Here is a 21,768-nt window from a genome sequence, read left to right as displayed (position 1 = left end):
TCATCCAAAATCAGTACCCCATTGAAGAATCTGTGCAATTTAAAGCTGTCCTTAAATGGTATTTTATTGGAAATTTAAAGCTGTCCTTGATTGTAATTTTTTGTGCAATTTGCATTTAAAAATCGCTTCCACCGCATGCCTAAAAATAAAAGCGAGTTGGGTGAATATGGCTGAACGGAGATGCTGATCGTATTAAAAATATCATGTCTGAACAGCAGGTAGTTTGCAGAGGTTATTATGTAACTGTTTGAGGAGATGGGGGACGGGGAGAATTATCAAACATTTCAAAGAGAATGTCAACTTACCACGGGCCAATATCTAGCAAAACCAGCCACTCAACCAATGAAAATATTTTTTTCCTTTGTTTTCTGTGATCAAAAATCAATTTAACTTCACACTTTTTAAAACAATTAATACACTTGGAATAAAATTTAAGGTTGATATACATTTTTTATTATAGCATGGTCCCTTCGGCCCACCGAGTCCATGCCGACCATGCCGTTCACACTTGTTCTATGTTATCACACTTTTGCATTCACTCTGTACACACTAGCGGTAATTTACAAAGGGCCAATTAACCTAAAAACCCACACGTCTTTTGGATGTGGGAGGAAACCGGAGCAAACGGAGGAAACCTACGTGGTCACAGGGAGAACGTGCAAACTCCACACATAGACAGCACCCGGTCAGGATCGAACCCGGGTCTCTGGGGTGCTGCGAGGCAGCGGTTCTATCCGCTGGGCCACTGTGACCGAGAAAACATTTCAATTTTCCTGTAATATCCTCGCCGCCAATCCCTTAAAGTGCCGAAACTCATAACTTGGCAGGTTGTATTCCAAATACTATTCACAATGAAAGATTAGGCCCATAGGCAGCCAAGATGGTACATTACCAGCCTAATGATGATAAAATATCTGGAAAAACATTTATCTTATTCATTCTCTTATTCAGCACAATTAGATAGCCATTTTGTTAAATGTTCTTTCAAGTAAGCGATTCCAATTTCTATTGGGTCCCGACCAGAAATGTCATCTGTCCATTCCCTCCACAGATGTTGCTTGACCCACTGAGTTCCTCCAGCACTTTGTGCTTTGCTCAGGATTCCAGCACCTGCAGTTCCTGGTGCCTTCAAACACTTATTACTTCCACAGTGCCGATGGGCGCAGTCCAATGAATAGTGGCCTTGGCCTATGTAAAGTTGATGTCTGACCACAGCCTTGATCTCACTTCTGACACCATGTATGAAGTACTGATAACACTGAGTCGTTTAACTTCATAATAAGCATTTTAATAACATCACATAGAGACAGCATTACATAAGCTGTTGTGGGCTCTGAGTCCTAGATCAAACTGAGAACCAAAGATATAATCTTTGCTGAGAACTGATAGTCACACACCACCAGATGGTGTAGTGGAAACCCGAACTGGATTTCGGATCGGGTGAACAACAGCAAAGCCAGACATGGATCAAATCAGTAATAATCAGTGACCTACAGCCTGTGCTCCACCGCTGAGCTTGAGGGGGCTGGACTTTGGAGTTGCCTGCACCTGTTCTCCATCTTCTCTTGAACTTACGTGGCTCAGAGCCTGATAAATTCCATGGAGGGTGAGGTGATGAGGAGTTTAGTGCCTCACCAGCGCGGTTCTGTCGAGAGGATTCATGTTTGTAAAAGCGACCTGGGAATTCTAGAGTTGACATTAGTTTAATTTAGAGATACAGTACAGAAACAGGTCCTTCGGCTGACTGAGTCCACGTCGACCAGTGGTCCCCGCACACTAACACTATCCTACACACACTGGGGGCAATTTACAATTGTACCAAGCCAATCAACCTACAAACCTGTACGTCTGTGGAGTGTGGGAGGAAACCGGAGCATCCGGAGAAAACCCAGGCAGGTCACAGGGAGAACGTACAAACTCCGTCGTCAGGATCAAACCCGGGTCTCTGGCACTGTGAGGCAGCAACTCTAACGCTGCGCCACCGTGCCGCCCTTGAACCTTTCAACTTAAAACTTGGCCTGTCGCTCACACTGGGGTCAGATTCTCGTCCGCAGAAGTTGGGAGGGTTGTAGAAATAACAACCGGGAACAGTACAGCAAAGGAACATGCCCTTTGACCCACAATATCTGTGCCTCTACTGATGCACAGTTAATCTAATCCACTCAGCCTGCAGATGATCCACATCTCTCTATTCCCTGCATTTCCATGTGCCTATCCAAAAGCCTCTTCAACACCACTATGGTATCTGCCCCCACCACTCTCTGTGTAAAAAACGCCTGTTCCGTACATCTCCTTTCAATTTTGATCCTCTCACATAAAACCTACAGTATGTCCGCTAGTCTTTGACATTTTCACCTGGGAAAAAGGTTGTGACAGTCTACTCTATCTATGCCTCATATAATTTTATATACTTCTATCAGGTCTGCCTTCAACCTCCTACGCTTCGGATAAAACAATCTATGTTGGTCCAACCCCTCCAACTTATTGATAAGTAATTACAGACAAGTCAAAGACAAAGTAAGGCAAGATTCTTTTATTCGCTAGCGGGAGTGTGCTGGAAGCTATACACCTTAGCTTCCCTGTCGCACAACTCTTCGAACAAAGAAAAGTTAGTACAATTATACAATTATTTCTTATCAATAAACACACCTTCTAAATCTGACTGAAAGATCCGTAACCTAAGGGAAACAAGGGAGGCTGAACCCATCTATAATTGAAACCAATAACAAGTTATTGGTAAACTTTGCAATGTCAGCCTTATTCTCAAATCTTGGCACAGCTTCAGTACAGCGTCCATTTTGGGAGGACAACTGACTTCATTTTGTTTTCAAATGACTCCATTTTGTACAGAATGGACATCTGTCTGTGAACTTAAAACAAGCTTGTAAGACTCTAATATGCTGTAGTTCAGGCAGCATTCTGGTAGATTTGCCCTAGTTTGGCCCACATCCCTCCAAACAATTCCTATCCATGTAAGGTACCTGTTCAAGTGTCCTGTAAATGTTGTTATTGTACCTGCCTCAACTACCTCCTCTGACAGAGATGATTAGGCTGGTGGACAAACACATTGTACACGACCAGGGCAAAAGTACCGCATTCCAAAAATCTGAGGACTGGCCTGTTCTATCATTCTTAAATAACGTCAAATTCAGATGCATGGACTTTGTAGGGTCACTTTGTAGCATTACCAGCAAAGTACAGAATAGAAGTTAACTATTTACGATTTAGACAAAAAAAAACCCAAGTGCTGGAATAACATGGACAGGTGACGTTTTGGTTCGGGACCCTTCTTCAGACTGATTGTAGTGGGGACGGGGAGGGGGAGAGAAGAAAGCTGGAAAAGAGAGGTGGGGGTGGGACAAAGCCTGGCGAGTGATAGGTGGATACAGGTGTGCGGGGGGTTTTGGCAGAGGGGTGGATTAAGACAAAGGCTGGAGGTGAGAAGTGGCACCAAAGGGCGTCAGATATGGAGAGGAGTGAAATGTAAAGCCAGAGGGAGGGGTGTGTGGATGGAAGGAGACAGGATACTGGTGGGGAAGGGTTTTTGGTTGGCAGAGGGGTGAGGTAAGTGATGAAGGCTGGTGGTGAAATAGAGACAAGAGGGAGTAAGAGAAGGAGAGCAGAGGAGTGAAATGTGAAGCCAGAGGAATGTATATGGGTGAAGGGAACGGGGGTCAGAAAGGAAGAGAAAAGAGGTGGCAAATAGTTGGGGAAACAGATTTGCACCTGGGTGCGACACAGGGAAGAGAGGGGGATAAAAGCAGGATGTTACTTAATATTGGAGAATATTTCATATCACCTTTCGACCAAAGTAAGTTATTTTAAGATCAAAAGAGCAGCCAGTATACTGGATCAATAAAACAGTCTTGAGTTGGGAGCAGTGCTCCAGCATCAGAACCACTCGATGTGCAGGAATGGTGGCGATTACCTCAGGGTGGGATGTGGCATCAGTTTAATTTCCTTTGGTTCAGTACAATCATTCTCAGTGTGACCGCTCGCGCTTGGCTCCTCTCGTGGCTGGTCGCTCTTTGAACAGGAAAAGGAGAGAGTTGCGGGTTAATGCAGTGACAGTAACAATACAACATCTACCATGTTCAATCATTTGGTCTTTGCGCCGGCCCGCATTTGGAGTATTGCGTGCAGTTCTGGTCACCCCATTACAGTGGAGGCTTTGGGGAGGGTGCAGAAGTGGTTTACCATAATGCTGTCTTAATTAAGGGTGCATTAGCTCCCTATTGGAAGTATATAAAATTATGAGAGGTGCAGATAGGGTAGACAGTCAGAACCTTTGACCCAAGGTGGAAATAACCAAGTCCGGAGGGCCTTGCTATAACGTGAGCAGAACAAAGTTCCAAGGAAATATGCGGGGCAAGTTTTTTATACAGATGGCGGTTTGGGCCTGGAATGCACTGCACTGCGGTGGTGGAGGCAGATGCAATAGTGGCATTTAAGAGGATGTTAGATAGGCACATGGATGTGCATGGAATGGATCAGGTGAAGGCATTTGAGATTATCTTACCAGGAACCCACCACCCTCTGTAAAAGGCACAGGCAAATGGGACTAACAGATTGGATATAGAAACATAGAAACAGAAAATAGATGCAGGAGTAGGCCATTCGGCCCTTCAAGCCAGCACCGCCATTCAATATGATCATGGCTGATCATCCAAAATCAGTACCCTGTTCCTGGTTTCACCACATATCCCTTGATTCCATTAGATCTAAGAGCTGTATCGAACTCTCTCTAGAATACATACTTGAATGGGTATCTTGGTTGGCAAAGACCTGCTGGTTCAAAGGGCCTGTTTCTGTGCTGTCTCTATTACGGTAGGATTCTAAGACGGGGCTTTCCTTCACCTAGGCTACAGGAGGCTGAGTGGCAAGGCTCATCTTAAAGCTAAGCCCTCTACTCTTTGATATTTCCAACCTGGGAAAAGGATCTGGCTGTCAACCCTATCAATGCCTCTCTATGTAGTAGAAACAGTGATTGTTTTGAATGGACCTGGATGTGAATTCAACATCACCATCTGGTTCTTGGAGATGAAAGCACTGCAGATGCTGGAATCTGCAGATCCGGAGTAAAAAAACAAACTGCTGGAGGAACTCAGCGGGTCGAGTTGATGCAGGGTCTCTCAACCTGAAACGTTGACCATCCCTTTGCCTCCACAGATGCTGCCTGATCTTGTATTTATTTGCTGAAAATTGGATTAAGGAGTGGGTGTGGATTGTGGAAGGAATCCATGCGGTTTGCAGTAATGTCATTTCTGAGAGTATCAATGAGTGACCCCAACCTCTTGACTACTGCACGGTGGAAGTATAGTGTTGAGTATTTGTAGAGTCATAGATTCATACAGCATGGAAACAGGCCCATTGGCCCAACACTCCATGCCGACCAGGTTAGTGGCACCTATTTAGTACCATTTGCCTGCACCTGGCCCATATCCCTCCAAACTTTTCCTCTCCCTGTACCTGTCCAGGTGTCATTTAAATGCTGTAATTGTACCCACCTCTTCCTTTCCTCTGGAAGGTCGTTCCATGCACGCACCTCTCTCTGTGCGAGAAAGGTGCCCCTCAGATCCTTTTTAAATACTTCACCTCCCACTTTAAACCCACATCCCCTAGTATTTGATTTCCCCACCCTGGAGGTGATAACGTGTGGCTATTCACCTTATTTTTAAGCCCCTCATGACTTTATCTATAATGTCACCACTCATCCTCCTGTGTTCCAGGTAAAAAAAGCCCAGTTTTTTTCCTAGTCCCAGAGCCAGACAGCATGGAACAAACCTGTCTATGCCAATGAAGATACCCCATCTGTTAGTCCCATTGCCCATGTTTAGCCCATATCCCCCTAAACCTTTCCTATCTATATACCTGACCAAGTCTCTGTTACATGCTACTATTGTACCTGCCTCAGCTACCTCTTCTAGCAGCTTATTCCATATACCCACCACTCTCTGAAAATGTTGCCCCTCAGCTTCCTATTAAAATTTGCCCCTCTTGCCTCAAACTTATGTCTTCTGGTTCTCTCACATTTCACTCCTTATCTGATGCCCTTTTGTCTCCCTTTCGCCTGTAGCCTTTGTGGCTTAGTCCAACTGTTGCCAATCAACCCACCTCACCTGTATCCACCTATCACTCACAAGGTTTTGTCCCCCCCCCACCTATCTTTTCCAGCTTTCTCCCCCCCCCCCCCATACAACAACCAGTCTGACGATGGGTTTTAACCCAAAACATTGCCAATCCATTTCCTCCACAAATGCTGTCTGATCCAGCGCTTGGTGTAGCAATGTTACAAAATTTTGAGATTTTAAAAATCAAGTCTGTAATTTATCCCATCAGATAAAGCATAAAAATAAGTTTAATTTGACACCTAATTCACTTTCATATCTCAAGTATTTAAAAAGTTATGGCCATTTTCATACTGGGAAATGAGCATCTTGTTCCCTATTGATTTTCTATGGACATAACAAAAAAGCTGTGATCGTGAACAGTCAAAAGCCCATAACTTTCTTAAAAATTAAGAGAACTGAATGAAATTTTCAGTTATCATAGATTGAAGCATTCTGAAACAAATATAAAATAATCTTACTTGGATGACCTGAAATTAAAGCATATAATTAGTTAGTTACCTAATTGTAGCTAATTTCAGACTTCAATTACTAGATCTAAACATCTATCCATTTCTTAATAAATGATTAACATTTTTAAATAGCCTAAATGTCCAAATAATATTCACAAATAATTCACAATAAAACATGATTTTAAAATCTCATTTACATTAATTTATAGGCCAAATGGAAGGAATTTAGTGTTCAATTGCTGTAAATTAAAGTCCATTTAAATCAGCTTTCTAGTGGGTCCCTGTGGAACGCGCTGGTTTAGAACGTTCACATTGCGGTAGATTTGTGCCCCAAATGCCGAGAAAAATACTGCGGGATATAATGGGCCCAAAATGAGCTACTCGCAATATTAAACTTTGTATAAAGGGATCTTTAGAAGCCCTTTTTAATGTAAAAATATACAGCCAACCTTCTGTGGTTTGCTTTATGAGACCCTGCGGTTGCTGGCGGTCGCGGGTTTAGAGATAGATTTTTAAACTACTATAACTATTATTCAAGGCCTTTAAACCTAATAATAGCTTTTGCGACGGGGTCTTTCAGCGATTTTTCGTTAATAATTAACTAGGCTGAACATTTTCGATTGGAACAGCTTAGAGAAAATCGCGTTTTAAACCCGCCCCCTCTAAACGGCGCCAAAATCGCACACACTCGCAGCGGCAGATTTTCAGCGACACTTCAGGTAGGCTTTGCAACATACCTACTTGGTGTCTTTTCAAGCTTCAACAAACTGCTTGCTGCAGCTTTCAAAAGCGTTGATTGAATTGTAACAAAGCAACTCTTTGTGATGTGCCTCTACTCAAATGACTCACGCTATCAATTGACATTTTATGTGCTGTCACAGCCATATATTTAAAACAATCAGTAAACTAGCTAGAAAATCAAGGAACTGTAGAAACAAGGCACAAAGTGCAGCATCTCTGGAGAACGTGGATATGTGACGTTTCCTGTCAGGACCTTTATTCAGACTGACGAAAGGTCCCGGCCTGAAGCGTCACCAATCCAGGTTCTGCAGTTAAATAGCGAAATGGTTTCATGAGCAAGATTTGGATGTGCATGTGGTGTTTCCTGGACCTGAGCAGTGTCGATCCTATCTGTAACGGTTCCAAGTGCTCATATTTCCCAATGTATCACCCATTCACACTAGTCCTATGTCATCCCACTTTCTCATCCACTTGTCTAGCTGCTAGGGGCAATTATACAGAGTGCCAATTAACCTACAAACTCACATGTCTTTGGGATGTGGGAGAAAACTGGAGTGTCCGGAGGAAACCCACGCTGTCACGAGGAGTACTTGCAAACTCCACATAGATAGTAGTCTCACAGTTTTCCCTCATGTTCCTATTAAATCTTTTCCCTTTCATATTAAACCAATGCTCTGGTTCTTACAGTAATTACCCTATTATGAGTAAAATAATCGATGCATTCATCCTATCCATTCCCCTCATGATTTTATACACCTCTTATACATTTCCCTCCATCTCCTCTGCTACTAAATTATGCTAGTAACATAATTTCATTCAGACCAAAAGGTCTGAATGACAATAAAGGATCTATCTATCTATCTATCTATCTATCTATCTATCTATCTATCTATCTATCTATCTATCTATCTATCTATCTATCTATCTATCTATCTATCTATCTATCTATCTATCTATCTATCTATCTATCTATCTATCTATCTATCTATCTATCTATCTATCTATCTATCTATCTATCTATCTATCTATCTATCTATCTATCTATCTACTTTCCCCCAGGCTGGCTGTTTTCTATCTACACTGTAAATCTTTATCAGATCATTAGAGCAGTGTTAAATGCAGCTGAACATTTAATTCCTTACTGAAATTCAGTATTTACAACATCTCTTTGGCAGTGCAGATATCTAACAGGATTGATCAAACTGCTACTTCTAGACTGATAATATCACCATTCACAAAGCATTACTTACAGGACTGATAAAACTGCTGTAGACACAAGGAACAACAGATGCTGGTTTACGAAAAAAAGACACAAAGTGCTGGAGTAACTCAACGAGTCAGGCAGCATCTTTGGAGAGCATGGAGATATTTTGAAGTCTGAATAAGGTTCCCAATCCAAGAGGTCATCTATCCACGTTACTCCAACACTTTGTACCATTTTATGAAGAAACCTCCACTTCCAGATTGATAACATTCCCATTCCCATTCATTACTTACAGTGATTATTCTGGGTGGTGGCGATGATTTGTGGTTGGAGATGGGAGAGACTGGGATTGGTGGCTCAGTCCGAACATCCGGCTGAGGAGAATTCGTGGAAGAGGCCGGTGGAAAAAGCTCCCAGGCCTCTTTCAAAGTAGGATCTGTCTTGTGAGTATTTGGTGGTTCAGGGAACGATGTAGTGCCTGCGCTTTGGTCACTGATGTTTGTGCCTGAATGTCCCAGTGCCTCAAAACCAATCGGCATCTGTGGAGGATCTGGGGAGCTGTAACCTTCATCAGTTTTTGGTGTTTGTATGAAAGGGTTAAACATACTTTCTGTCTGTATTTGATGTTCTGGTTCTTTACTTGGGCCCATTTTAGAAGTTGCAGGAGATTGTTTGGGTGAATGAGGGCTGGCTGGGATGACATCTTGAAGCTGAGGAGTAAACTCTTGCTGATAACCATCTGCCCCTCGCTGGAGATCAGAGTTAAAGCGATGAGCATCGCCTGGAGTCGGGAAAGGTTCTGCCACAACGGGTGGCATTGGCTGGTCGAACAAGAACCAGTCAGAATTAAAACTCAGCAAGGGCCCTATTTTTCCCAAGGAAGGCCTCGGTGGAGTTGGCATTTGAAGAGCAGCATTCATTGAGTTTGGGGACAACACTTGCTGGGGACTAAGTGGATAGGGGGCAACTTTGGTGCCTGGTGTTTGCACGGCAGCCAGGTCTCGTGGACCTCCCGCTACCATTGCTGCAGCATGTTCAACTTCAGGATCCATCTGAAAACTGGAAGGGTCTTGTCCATAGTGCTGACTTTGGTTTGATGGGAGGTTCGAACCTACAGGGTTTTCCTGCAAATCCGTTGTACACCCAGCATCTTGCTCACTGGGGGACACAAACGATTCCTGATTCACTTTGCCTTGTTGCCCAAAGTCAACTCCATGACTGGCAGTCTCTGGTTTATGATGGGCTTGCTGACACTCCAGATACAATGGTGGGTAAGGTGGAGAAACCATTTCATAATTAGGCAGCGGATTCATTGCATTCTCAGCGTCTGGGCTCCGTTGAATGTGGCCTGGTCTGGGCATTGTCCGAGGGCATGCTGTTGGTGCACCACTTTCTACTTCCACGTAATCCACTTGCCATCCATACGGAGCTGGTGGGCTGGGAGAGGAACTCTGTTGATGAGGTGGAGGGAGTTCATCTGCTGGTAATTCCTTCTTCCCAGCTTCCATCTTAATTGTTCCTGTCCAGGGAACAGGGTTATGCCAGTCCGATCAGAACAATCTGAAAACAAGAAGTTTATGAAATGGATATATGAGGAACTGCAGATGCTGGAATTTTCAGCAAAACACAAAGTGCTGGAGGAACTCAATGGGCCAGGCACCATCTGTGGAGATAGGGGACAATCAATGTTTCGGGCCGGGGGAACCTTCTTCAGACGGATGGTGTAGGGGGAAGAAAGCTGGAAAGGAGAGGTGGTGGTGGAACAAAGTCAGGCAAGTGATAGGTGGATACATGCGAGGGAGCATTTGATTGGTAGGTGGGTGGAATAAGTGACAAAGGCTAGGAGTGAAAAGGAGACAAAAGGGTATGGGGAGAAGAGGAGGAGTGAGATGTAAAGCCAGAGGGAGGGGGTGGGAAGGGGAAAGAGGGGGTGGGAATAGAAGGGGAATAGGCAACTTGGGAATGGGAGACGAGTGTATGCGGGAGAGGATAGGAGCAGAGTGACTAGTGGGGAATGGGAATAGGTAGGAGAAATATGTGCACACTGTGTTCAGGATGGGCATGGGAAGGAGAGAGGGTCGGGTCTGGGGGTATATTCTTTGGCATTGGAGAATCCAATGTTCATACCGTGGGGTTGTAAGCTGCCAGTTTGTGAATACGTTCCACTGAACCACCGGGTGGCGCCAGCAATGGCTGCCTCGCCAACAGTCTGTCTGTCCTTTCCTCTGTTTTGTTATTTTAAGTACGTGTTAAAGAGTATGTTTTAGTGTTCCTTGGCTTGTTTTATGTGGGGGGTGGCTGGGATGCGATTTTTTTTCCCGTATCGTATCTCCGTCCCCACAGCAGCCGAACATTTTGGAGCGGCGTGGCCTTTCTTGGAGACCGGCCCGGCACTTCGACCATTGGCGCGCCGCAGATTTACTATCGTGGAGTTTGCGATCCCTTTGACGGGGATCGACTGTGGAGAGCTCCAACAGTGGGCCTGTGGACTTTAACATCGAGGATCCCGCGGTCCCTAGTTAGAGACCGATTCGGCAACTCCAAGCCACGGAGAGTTTCAACCGTCCCGACGCGGGGGTTTCGATCACGCGAGGGCTTCGGAACACCGGCTGCGGGAGCTTTGATCGCCCCGGCTGCTGATGGTTCGACAGCCCCGAGAATAAAGAAGGAGAAGATTGGAGTTTATAACCTTCCATCACAGTGAGGAATGTGGTGGTTGTTTATGTTAACTTTTATTTTATGTGGCTGTGTGCCTTGTTGCTCTTCACTTAGTATGGCTGTATGGTAACTCAAATTTCACCGCACCTTAATTGACACATGTGACAATAAACTGACCTTGAAACCTTGAAACCTTGAGACCTTCAACAACAATTATAAGTTAACATGTAATGGCTTGCACTTAAATTTTTTAAAGTTTAACTTTTGTGCCAAAAAATCCTCTGAGGATGTAAGGAAGGTGGTGAGGTCACAATAGGAGATCATTTTCATTGTGGGATCTGGAAAATACTTATATAGGGTACACTTGGTTATATCAGTGGGGAAGGGTAGGAAAAGGGATTGCGATTTAGAAGCAACAGAGAACATTAGAAAAGGAGGCACAATCATGGAACCTATAACATAGAACACAGAACAGTCCAGCACAGGAATCTAATCTCCACTGCCTGCCTGTGATCCATGTCCCTCCATTCTCTGCATTTCCATGTGCCTATCTAAAAGCCTCTTAAACATCACTGTTGTATCTGCCTCCACCACCACCCATGGCAGCACATTCCAGGCACCCACCAAGCTCTGTGTAAAAAATATATCTCATTCAAACATTGCCCCTCTCACCTTAAAGCCCTCTGGTCTTTGACATTTCCATCCTCGGAAAACGGTTTTGACTGTATACCTTATCTATGCCTCTCATAATTCTACATACATCTATCTAAATCAAATCAAATCAAATCAAATCAACCTTTATTGTCATCCTGCAAAGCAACAGTTGTACAGTGCAAAATGAGAAGACGTTTCCCAGGGAATACCGGAACATACTTTTTAATACTCCGACTATCTCCCGAGGGGCCGCTGCGACTGTGCGCGCCGCCATCTTCTGGTCTCCCCTCAACTTCCACCACTTTAGTGCAAGCAATCCAAGTCTATCTGACCTCTCCTAATAGGCTCTAATCCATGTAGCATCCTGGTAAACCTGCATCCTCTCAAAGCCTCCCCATTCTTTCTGCAGTGGGGCAACCAGGAGGAAATCCACACAGGCCCAGGGAGAACATGCAAACACCACACAGACAGCATCCAAGGTCAGGATCAAACCTGGGTCTCTGGTGCTGTGAGGCAGCGGCTCTACTGGCTAACCCACTGTGCTGCCTCTAACAAGGAAAAAAACGAAATAAAAATTAGTTTAAAGGGTAAGTACGGTGTCGTTTTTTACCCGTTCTGAAGTGTTTTGACCATTTTGAAAGAAGTAGCCAACGGTCTAATTCTCCCACTCCTCTCTGCAAGACACCAAATATCTGCTTAAAATTCACTTTCCCCAAACTGAGGAGCCTACTTTCAGTTTACTCATCGATGATCTTCTTGAACATTCCACAACATATGAAACTCTGAATACTGTTCCAAACTTGTAACGTTGAACAAATAGTTTTGGATCTAAATGAAGTCTATCATGGTTTAATCTGGTTGTTAAGTGAACTATGTGGGCGGGGAGGGGCATTAGGCTGCTCAACTTGTTTAACCAAAGATTCAAGCATTTTGTTTCCTTGTTTGTCTGGAGGCAGGAAGTTGTTCATCAACTTGTTGCTTTATCACTTACAGGAACAAAATGGCCACCTTTCACCCTCTGCCACGTCATTCACGGTAATAAAGAACACAGTTTCATGTTTTCGATATAATTTAATCCATGTTCAAATGCCTGTTAAAGACCTCCAGCTCATTGTATTTTGCTCAAGATTCCAGCATCTGCATTCTCGCGAGTCTACAATCTAAAGTACCACTTGTGGTCATCTTGATGTGTTCCACACAGACACAGGAAACTGGAGCAAAAAACAAAATGCTGGAGGAACTCTGAAACCTCCTGAAGAAAGGCCCCAAGCTCAAACATCGTTTGTCCATTCCCTCCGCAGATGCTGCATGACCCACCGAGTTCCTCTGGCACTTTGAGTCTGATATATTCTATGCCTTATGCAAACACAAGGAACCAAACTGGGCAAGTTCAACTCAGTTTCAGTAATCCATGCCACTCCATTGCCTCAGCATGGAAACAGGCCCTTCAGCCCAACTTGCCTATGCTGACCAACATGTCTCGTCTATGCTAGTCCCACCTGCCCATATCCCTCTAAACCTTTTCTGTCCATGTATCTGTCCAAATGTCTTTTAAATGCTTTAACATTTTTAATTTTAAATAGTACCTGCCGCAACTACTTCCTCTGGCAGCTTATTCCATATACACACCACCCTCTGAAAAAAAAGTTGCTCCTCAGGTTCCTTTGAAATTTTGCCCGGCTCACCTTAAATTTATGTCTTCTGCTTCCTGATTCCCTTACCCTGGATAAAACACTAAGTGCATTCACCCTATCTGTATCCCTTGATTTTATATACCTCTATACAGGGCCGGATTTAGATGAAGAGAGGCCCTAGGCTATTCCACTTGTGAGGTCCCTCCCAGTCCCCTATGTAAGGCCCCTCACAATCAGCCTATGAAGCCTATAGGTAAATCCGGCCCTGCCGAGGCCCCCCTAGATCTCGAGGCCATAAACTTAAGCTTATGAAGCTTATATGTAAATCTGGCCCTACCTCTATAAGATCATCTCTTAGCCTCCTGACCTCCAAGGAATGAAAACCTGGCCTGCCCAACTTTTCCCTATAGCTCAGGCTCCTCGAGTCCTGGCAACATCCTCGTAAAATTTCTCTGTGCTATTTTTCAGCTTGCCTGTAGTAGGGTGACAATATTTCAAGTGAGGTCACATCAACATCTGTACATCTGCAACTTCTATACTCAATTGGATCAGGCAACATGTCCTGTCAAGTTACTCCAGCACTTTATGTCTTTTTTTGTAAACCAGCACCTGAAGTTCCTTGTTTCCACTTCTGCACTCAATTCCTGACTGATGGCCAGCGTGCTGAAAGCATTTTTCACCGCCCTATCTCCCTGCGCTGCTACTTTCAGAGAATTATGTCCTTGTACTCCTGAATCCATCTGCTCTACAACACTACCCTGGACTTCACTGTTCATTGAGAGACACAATGTGCTGGAGTAACTCAGCAGGTCAGGCAGCATCTCTGGAGAACATGAACAGGTGACGTTTCGGGTCGGGACCCTTCTGCAGACTGAATGGAGTAGCAGGGAGAAAGGTGGAAGAGAAATAGGGGCGGGACAAAGTCAAGCAAGTGCTAGGTGGATACAGATGAAAGGGTTGGATTAACAGACGGGTGGACAAAGGCCAGAGGTGGAAGGATAAAAAGTGGAGATCAGGAGATATGGAGAGAAGAGGCATCTGTCTGTGTGTGTGTGTGTGCACATGCGCATGGTTTATGTGCATGTGTCTGTGCATGGGTGTGTGTATCTATGAGTGCACATGTGCGTGTGTGTATGGGTGTGTGTGTATATATATGTGTGCATGCATGTGTAGGTGTATATGTGGTGCATGTGTGCGCATGCATGTGTAGGTGTATAAGTAGTGCATGTGTAGGTGTATATGTGTACATGTGTGTGTGTGCATGTGTAGGTGTATACGTGGTGCATGTGTGTGTGTGCATATGCGTGCATGTGTGTTTTCATGTCAGCGTAAGAGCATGTCGTGTATGTGTGTGTGCGCACATGTTTGTGTGTGTGTCCATGTGCACATTTGTGCATATGTGTGTGCTCGTCCATTTTAAATTGTCCCATACAGTAAAATGCTTTCACAAACAATGAGGTAGCTTTTGGCTACTTTTGATAAAGACACTTGGACAGGTACATGGATGGAAGGATTTAGAGGACTATGGGCCAAACCTGGGCAGGTGGGACTAGTGTAGATGGGGCACCTTGGTCAACATGGACGAGTTGGCCCAAAGGGCATGTTTCCGTACTTTGACGCAAAGTACTGTTGAAGTGTGGTCACTGCTGCAAAGTAAACAGCCAACTTGTACAGAGCAAGTTCCCACAATGTAATGTGAAGAGATGGCAAGGCTGCTCAAAGCAGGGGAGCTGCAAAGTGCTGGAGTAACTCAGCGGCTCAGGCAGCATCTCTGGAGAACATGAATAGGTGACGTTTTGGGTCGGGACCCTTCATATTCAAACATCACCTATCATGTTCTATGGAGATGCTGTCTGACCCACTGAGATACTCCAGGACTTTGCAAAGTCAGCACCTGCAGTTCCTTGCGAATACAAGGAAATCTACTTATTCAGCAGTTTACATTCCTGGTAAAATCGTACTTTGATTGACTGGTTTTATCCTTCTGATACTTCCGATTTATTTTTGGAATGAGAAGAATTCTCAGTTAGAGATGTCGGAGAGAAGACTGAATTTCAACCTGTCATTTCGCTGACAGCACAGGAAGTGTCTGTGCCCCGTTTACGCAATTGGGACATCAAGTATCATCCCTTTAATAGTCCTGCTCTTTCAACCAATTACCCAATTCTCTCTTGCACGATTCATAATCTCTGCATCGACGGCCACTTTCAATGTGAGATTTTTATATTCCTAATCAATCCAATGATGAAAAAATGAAGCATTTCCGCACTTATTATTACACTACCACCTTATACATTTCCCAATTAGTGGCCCAAAGATTAAAGTCATATTTACTCCGTGTGGCTGAACCATCCAGAGAGCAAGTGATCTCCCAGGCCTCGATACAAGAGTCTTTTTGTGTCACCACTTGTGGCTCAACTCCTCTCCCTCAGTCAAAAATATTTAATGGATGAATTAATTCACCACTACCCAGAAACATTATTTAATTTAACCTTCAGAAGAGCAGCATAAGCTCAAGAGAGAGCTGTTTTAGCTGTATTAGTTTTACCCGTTCTTCAAAGATACCTGAAGATATTTGATGTGTTGTCAGTTGATCTGGGAGACAGAATCCAGAAATCCCATGGTGGTTGATTACTGGAGCCTCAAGGCAGAGATTCCCTCAGTCCCGGAGTTAAACTGAGCTGGAGGAACAACTCCCTGGGATCAGTTGAATCCACAATTGCCGTGCCTTGTTCATGATATCTCCTCAGTCGACCCAAGCTGCCGTCTGCTAGACTGTTTACACTGGCACGGTCAAGGTGACCACGTGACAAACTGGAGAGCAGTGAGCAGGGTTTTTGGTTTCAATAACACTGCTCTTGTTTCATCCCAAGATGGCTGTGATACCATTTTGCTGCTGGTGTGACTGAGTAGTTTAGGTTCACTCAACTCTACTGTTACCTGAATGAACATTTAACACAAGCTTGTTAAAAACAAAATGCTGGAGTAACTCAGTGGGACAGGCAGCATCTCTGGAGGGAAGGAATGGGTGACGTTTCAGGTCGAGACCCTTCTTCCCTCCAGAGATGCTGCCTGTCCCGCTGAGACACTCCCACTTTGTGCGTCTATCTCCGGTTTAAACCAGCATCTCCAGTTCCTTCTTACACAAGCTTGTTAAGCCATCAGGATGGCACAGTGGCACAGCGGGTAGATCTGCTACATCATAGCACCAGAGACCCGGGTTCAATCTTGACCTCCGTGTGCTGTCTATTTGTGTGCGGAATTTTCACGTTCTCCCAGTGACCGCGTGGGTTTCCTCCGGGTGCTCCAGTTTCCTCCCATATTCCAAAGACGTGCGGGTTTGTTCATTAATTTGCCCACTGTAAATTGCCCCTAGTGCGTAGGGAGTGGATGAGATAGTGCGACAACATACAACCAATGTGAACGGGTGATCGTTGGTCAGCATGGACTTGGTGGGCTGAAGGGTCAGTTTCCATGCTGTACTTCTAAACTAAACAAGATGTCCCTGTCCCCATGAATTTTCAGGTTTACTTTCAAATAATTTTTATCTTTTCATCGTATTTTCCAGTTTTCAAGCTCACTTTGACCGCGAAGGAGGGGGAATCATCGGCATCACAATTTACAATATTCCGTAGTTTGTCTCAGAAATATCTGCCTCAATAACCCCATTAACTCTCATATTTGGTGTGTGGTATGCTTGCCTTCATTGGTCAGGGCATGGGCATGTCAGGAAGTCAAGATGCAGCTGGAGAGGGCTTTGGTGAGGCCACATTTAGAGTATTGTGTACAGTTCTGGTCAGGCACGGAAATCGCTATCAAAACATGGGGGGGACATGATTTCTTGACGGCCGCGCGCGCGCCTGCTCACACACGCACGCGCGCATGCGCATTCACGTGAGGCTTCGGTCGTGGGCCCTGTGGACGGTAACATCGGGAGCTGACCTGGTTGCTGACCGACTCTGAACTCCAGCAACAGCAGCTTCGTCCGTCCCGAATCGTGGGGCTTGAATCAGCCGGAGGGGGCTTCAACATCGGGAGCCTCAATCACCTCGATGCAGCAGTTTGATTTTAAGCCGCGCCGGTCGCTGAAAGGCCCCGTGAATGGGCCGATTCAGCCCTTAGAAAGCGTCTGATAAAGTCCGGATTACAAAACATGGGGGGATTGTCCCCCACCTCTGAAAACATGGGGGGCACGTGCCCCCCACCCCCTCCGTCCCCCCCGGGATTTCCGCCCATGGTTCTGGTCGCCCCATTACAGGAAGGTTGTGGTGGCTTTGAAGAAGGTGCAGAGGAGGTTTACCAGAATGTAGAAACAATGATGTTGCATTACAAAAAAAAGGCTACAAAGTGCTGGAGTAACTCAGCGGGTCAGGCAGCATCACTGGAGAATCTGGACATATGTGATATTTCAGTTTGGAACCCTTCATGTGCTTTATGTAATCAATAGAATCAATTCAGAGACACAAGGAACTGCAGATACTAGAATGAGTAAAACACTAAGGCTGTGGAGGCCAAGTCAATGGATATTTTTAAGGTAGAAATGTATAGATTTGCGATTAGTACGGGTGTCAGGGGTTATGGGGAGAAGGCGAAAGAATGGGGTTAAGGGGGAAAGATAGATCAACCATGATTGAATGGCGGAGTAGACTTGATGGACCGAGTTAGATAGAGCTCTAGGGACTGGTGGAGTCAAGGGATATGGGGAGAAGGCAGGCACGGGATAATGATTGGGGACGATCAGCCATGATCACAATGAATGGCGGTGCTGGCACGAAGGGCCGAATGGCCTCCTCCTGCAAATAATTTCTGTTTCGATGTTCTATGAATAGTGCTGCTCCTATGATTTATGAACTTATGAGCTTAATGCTGTAGGAACTCAGTGGTCAGCCAGCATCTGTGGAGATACATGGATGGATGACATTTCCGATCTTGACTCTCTGAATCCACCTATCACTTAGAAGGCTTTGTCCCACCCCACCCCCCACCACCTCTGTTTTCCAGCTTTCAACCCCCCCTCCCACCCTCCCCGCCCCGCACTCTGTGAGGCAAGGTTCTGACCCAAAACTTCTAGGTCCATTCCCTCCACAAATGCTGCCTGACCCGCTAAGTTCCTCCAGCACTTTGTGCGTTAAATAGATTTCAGAATGTTTTTTTGCTTAATCACGAGTAGTTCCCAGCAAGCAGGAATCAAATTACATTTGCGGAAATAATCCTTCAAAGGCAAGGAGCGTAAAATATAAACCATTCAGATGAAATATGGATTGAGCTCAACAGCAAAATAGAAAGTGCTGGAAGAACTCAGCAGGTCAGGCAGCATCTGTGGAGGGAATGGACAGGTGACATTTTGGGTTGGTACCCTTGTGAAGGATCGAGGTCTGTCTCTCTGAATCTACACCACAGAATCATTTCTTAATCGATACATTTAAAAAAATATTTTGGAACATAGAACAACACAAATATTCAAAATTCTCCACATGCTTCCTGTAATGGGACGACCAGAACTGCATGCAATATTCCAAATGCAACCTAAACTCCTATAACGTTGAAACATCATGACTTCCTGACTTATACTCAATGCCCCACATGATGAAGGCAAGCATTACTATATGTCTTCTTTACCACTTTATCTACTTATTTTGTTACTTTCAGGAAGCCCAAGGTCCCTCGGTACATCTGTTGTTAAGGGTCTTGATATTAACTCCATATCTTCCCTTCAAATTCAACCTCCCAAAGATGCTTTCTATCGTTCAACTGTGCTCCCCGACCCTTTTATCTTGCTATTTAATCTCCTTAATGCAGGGTTTTACATTTCACTGCTCCTTTGTGATAAGTATCTCAGGGACGTATATATAGTTGATTATTGTAGAGCCTGATTTAATACCATACCTTGAACCAAGTCAAACCATAGTCCATGTCTGTGAAATCCCCTTTCTAAAATCAATTTCAAGCATATTGCAGATTGCACTCAAAGTATTCTATGCAAATGTTCACAGTTCAAATCCTCTTAATATTGATGTATGGATTAGAAGCCTCATATCCGTAGTTAACTGGCACTTTACAACTGATAACTTGCCTCCAATTAATGATTAAACTGTGACTCAAGTGCATGAAACACACCACTGCCGCTCCTATAGAAAGTTCTATCACTGTTGATTTGATTTGAATAAATTTACCTTTGCAAGTTGAGAGCAGTCTGCAACTTGTCAGTTTTCTCTTAACTTCCAGCAAACGAAACCAGGGACTGGAAGTGGAGCATATCTTTCTTTGCCTGTGCCGATTGCAAGACGGGAGTGGTTTAAGTAACGTTAGCAAACCAGATATGCAGCCCAGAACAAGACGGAAAATACTCTTATTTCAGTAAATAAACCCTGGCTGGGAAACAGACCAAACAGGTTTAGATTCTGTACTGCGAGTTGACAATAAACTATTTAATCTGCATAACATCTCATTCTTGGTATTGCTAAGATTAATGGAATAGTATTTGCAGCAGAATGGTGTTGGAACAGAGTTATTTACAAAGGTCCATTCACTTTCATATATATGTCCCTTAGTACAGAAGATGACCTTGAGGTTATTCAGTGGGAAAGGGTACAGTGGTTGGCATTAAGCAGATCAGAATCATTGGTGGAGCTGCTGCCACACAGCGCCAGAGACCAGGGTTCGATCCTGACCTTTGATGCTGTCTGTGTGTGGAGCTTGCCCGTTCCCCCTGTGACTGTGTGGGTTGCCTCCGGGGTGCTTCTGTCTCCTCCCACATCCCAAAGACGTGCAGGTTTCTAGGTAAATTGCCCCTATTGTGGATAAGAAAGCGGGAGAAGGTAGAACGAGTGTGAACGGGTGATCGATGGTCGGCGTGGACTCGGTGGGCCGAAGGACCTGTTTCCATGCTGTATCTCCAATAGAACGAGGCCACATACAAATTGGAGGAACAGTATCTCGTATCCCGCTTGGGTAGATTACAACCCAACGGAAACAATATTGTACTCTCCCCCAAGGTAACACTCTCTGCTTTCTCCCCCCCCACCCCCCGCCCTCTCTTCCCTGTGTCCACCCCCATCCATTGCACATGTAATCCCCCAATCATCCTGCCACACCTTTCCTACCTGAACCTTTCCATCTACATCATGGTGCCTTTACATTTCATCCCTTTTCTCTCCTTGTCTGACACATGCTGTGTTTTTTTTTACCTCCAGCCTTTGTCCCCGTCCCAACTCGCCCCCACCTTACTTGTATTCACCCATCACTTTCCAGGCTTTGTCTTTCCCTCATCTCTTTTTTTCCAGCTTACTCCCCCCTACAATCAGTGAGCAAGGGCCAAAAGACAATAGGTGCAGGAGTAGGCTATTCGGCCCTTCGAGCCAGCAACGCCATTCAATGTGATCATGGCTGATCATCCCCAATCAGTACCCCGTTCCTGCCTTCTCCCCATATCCCCTGACTCCACTATTTTTAAGAGCCCTATTTAGCTCCCTCTTGAATGTTTCCAGAGAACCGGCCTCCACCGCCCTCTGAGGCAGAGATTTCCACAGACTCATAACTCTCTGTGTGAAAAAGTGTTTCCTCATCTCCGTTCTAAATGGCTTACCCCTTATTCTTAAACAGTGGCCCTGGTTCTGGACTCCCCCAACATCAGGAACATTTTTCCTGCCTCTAGCGTGTCCACACCCTTAATAATCTTATAGGTTTCAATAAGATAGCCTTTCATCCTCCTAAACTCCAGAGTATACAAGCCCAGCCGCTACATTCTCTCTGCATATGACAGTCCCGCCATCCCGGGAATTAACCTAGTAAACCTACGCTGCACTCCCTCAATAGCAATAATGTCCTTCCTCAAATTAGGGGACCAAAACTGCACACAACACTCCAGGTGTGGTCTCACCAGGGCCCTGTACAACTACAGAAGGACCTCTTTGCTCCTATACTCAACTCCTCTTGTTATGAAGGCCAACATGCCATTTGCTTTCTTCACTGCCTGCGGTACCTGCATGCTTACTTTCATAGACTGATGAACAAGGACCCCCAGATCCCGTTGTACTTCCCCTTTTCCCAACTTGACATGAAAGGTCGCCTGTCCATGTCCTTCACAGATGCTGCCTGACCTGCTGAGTTACTCCAGCTCCTTGTGTTCAATGCAAGATCCCAGCATCGGCAGTTCCTTGTGTCTCAATTAATCTGCCTGAATTAGAAAAAACAGAGGCACCATCTGCATTCAGCCTTTAAGCTCTTGGAAAAATGTTCGTAAAAATCATTTGAGCTGCAGATTTATATCATCCTTCCTTTAACAGCTAAAACAACAG

The 21,768-nt window shown here is 44.8% G+C and overlaps 1 protein-coding gene across 3 annotated transcripts; it reads right to left on the bottom strand.

Moving 5' to 3' along the window:
• Window positions 1-3,302: 3,302 nt before the first annotated feature.
• LOC116985101 (pollen-specific leucine-rich repeat extensin-like protein 1) lies at window positions 3,303-19,773 on the bottom strand. Of its 3 annotated transcripts, none has more exons than XM_033039519.1 (3): window positions 19,645-19,773; window positions 8,819-10,085; window positions 3,303-4,026 (listed from the first exon to the last, which is right to left on the bottom strand). In XM_033039519.1, the coding sequence occupies exons 2-3, from the start codon at window positions 10,031-10,033 to the stop codon at window positions 3,925-3,927; spliced, it is 1,317 nt and encodes a 438-aa protein (XP_032895410.1). In that variant the 5' UTR covers window positions 10,034-10,085; window positions 19,645-19,773; the 3' UTR covers window positions 3,303-3,924. The 3 variants fall into 3 exon arrangements, with proteins under 3 accessions (XP_032895410.1, XP_032895411.1, XP_032895412.1); XM_033039520.1 differs by lacking the exon at window positions 19,645-19,773 and adding an exon at window positions 16,037-16,261; XM_033039521.1 differs by lacking the exon at window positions 19,645-19,773 and adding an exon at window positions 15,007-15,046.
• Window positions 19,774-21,768: the final 1,995 nt, after the last annotated feature.

Source organism: Amblyraja radiata, chromosome 21 (assembly GCF_010909765.2).
Source record: "Amblyraja radiata isolate CabotCenter1 chromosome 21, sAmbRad1.1.pri, whole genome shotgun sequence".
Taxonomy (NCBI): Eukaryota; Metazoa; Chordata; class Chondrichthyes; order Rajiformes; family Rajidae; genus Amblyraja; species Amblyraja radiata.
Note: the sequence above shows the minus strand (reverse complement) of the source record. Positions and strands in the feature narration are given on the sequence as shown.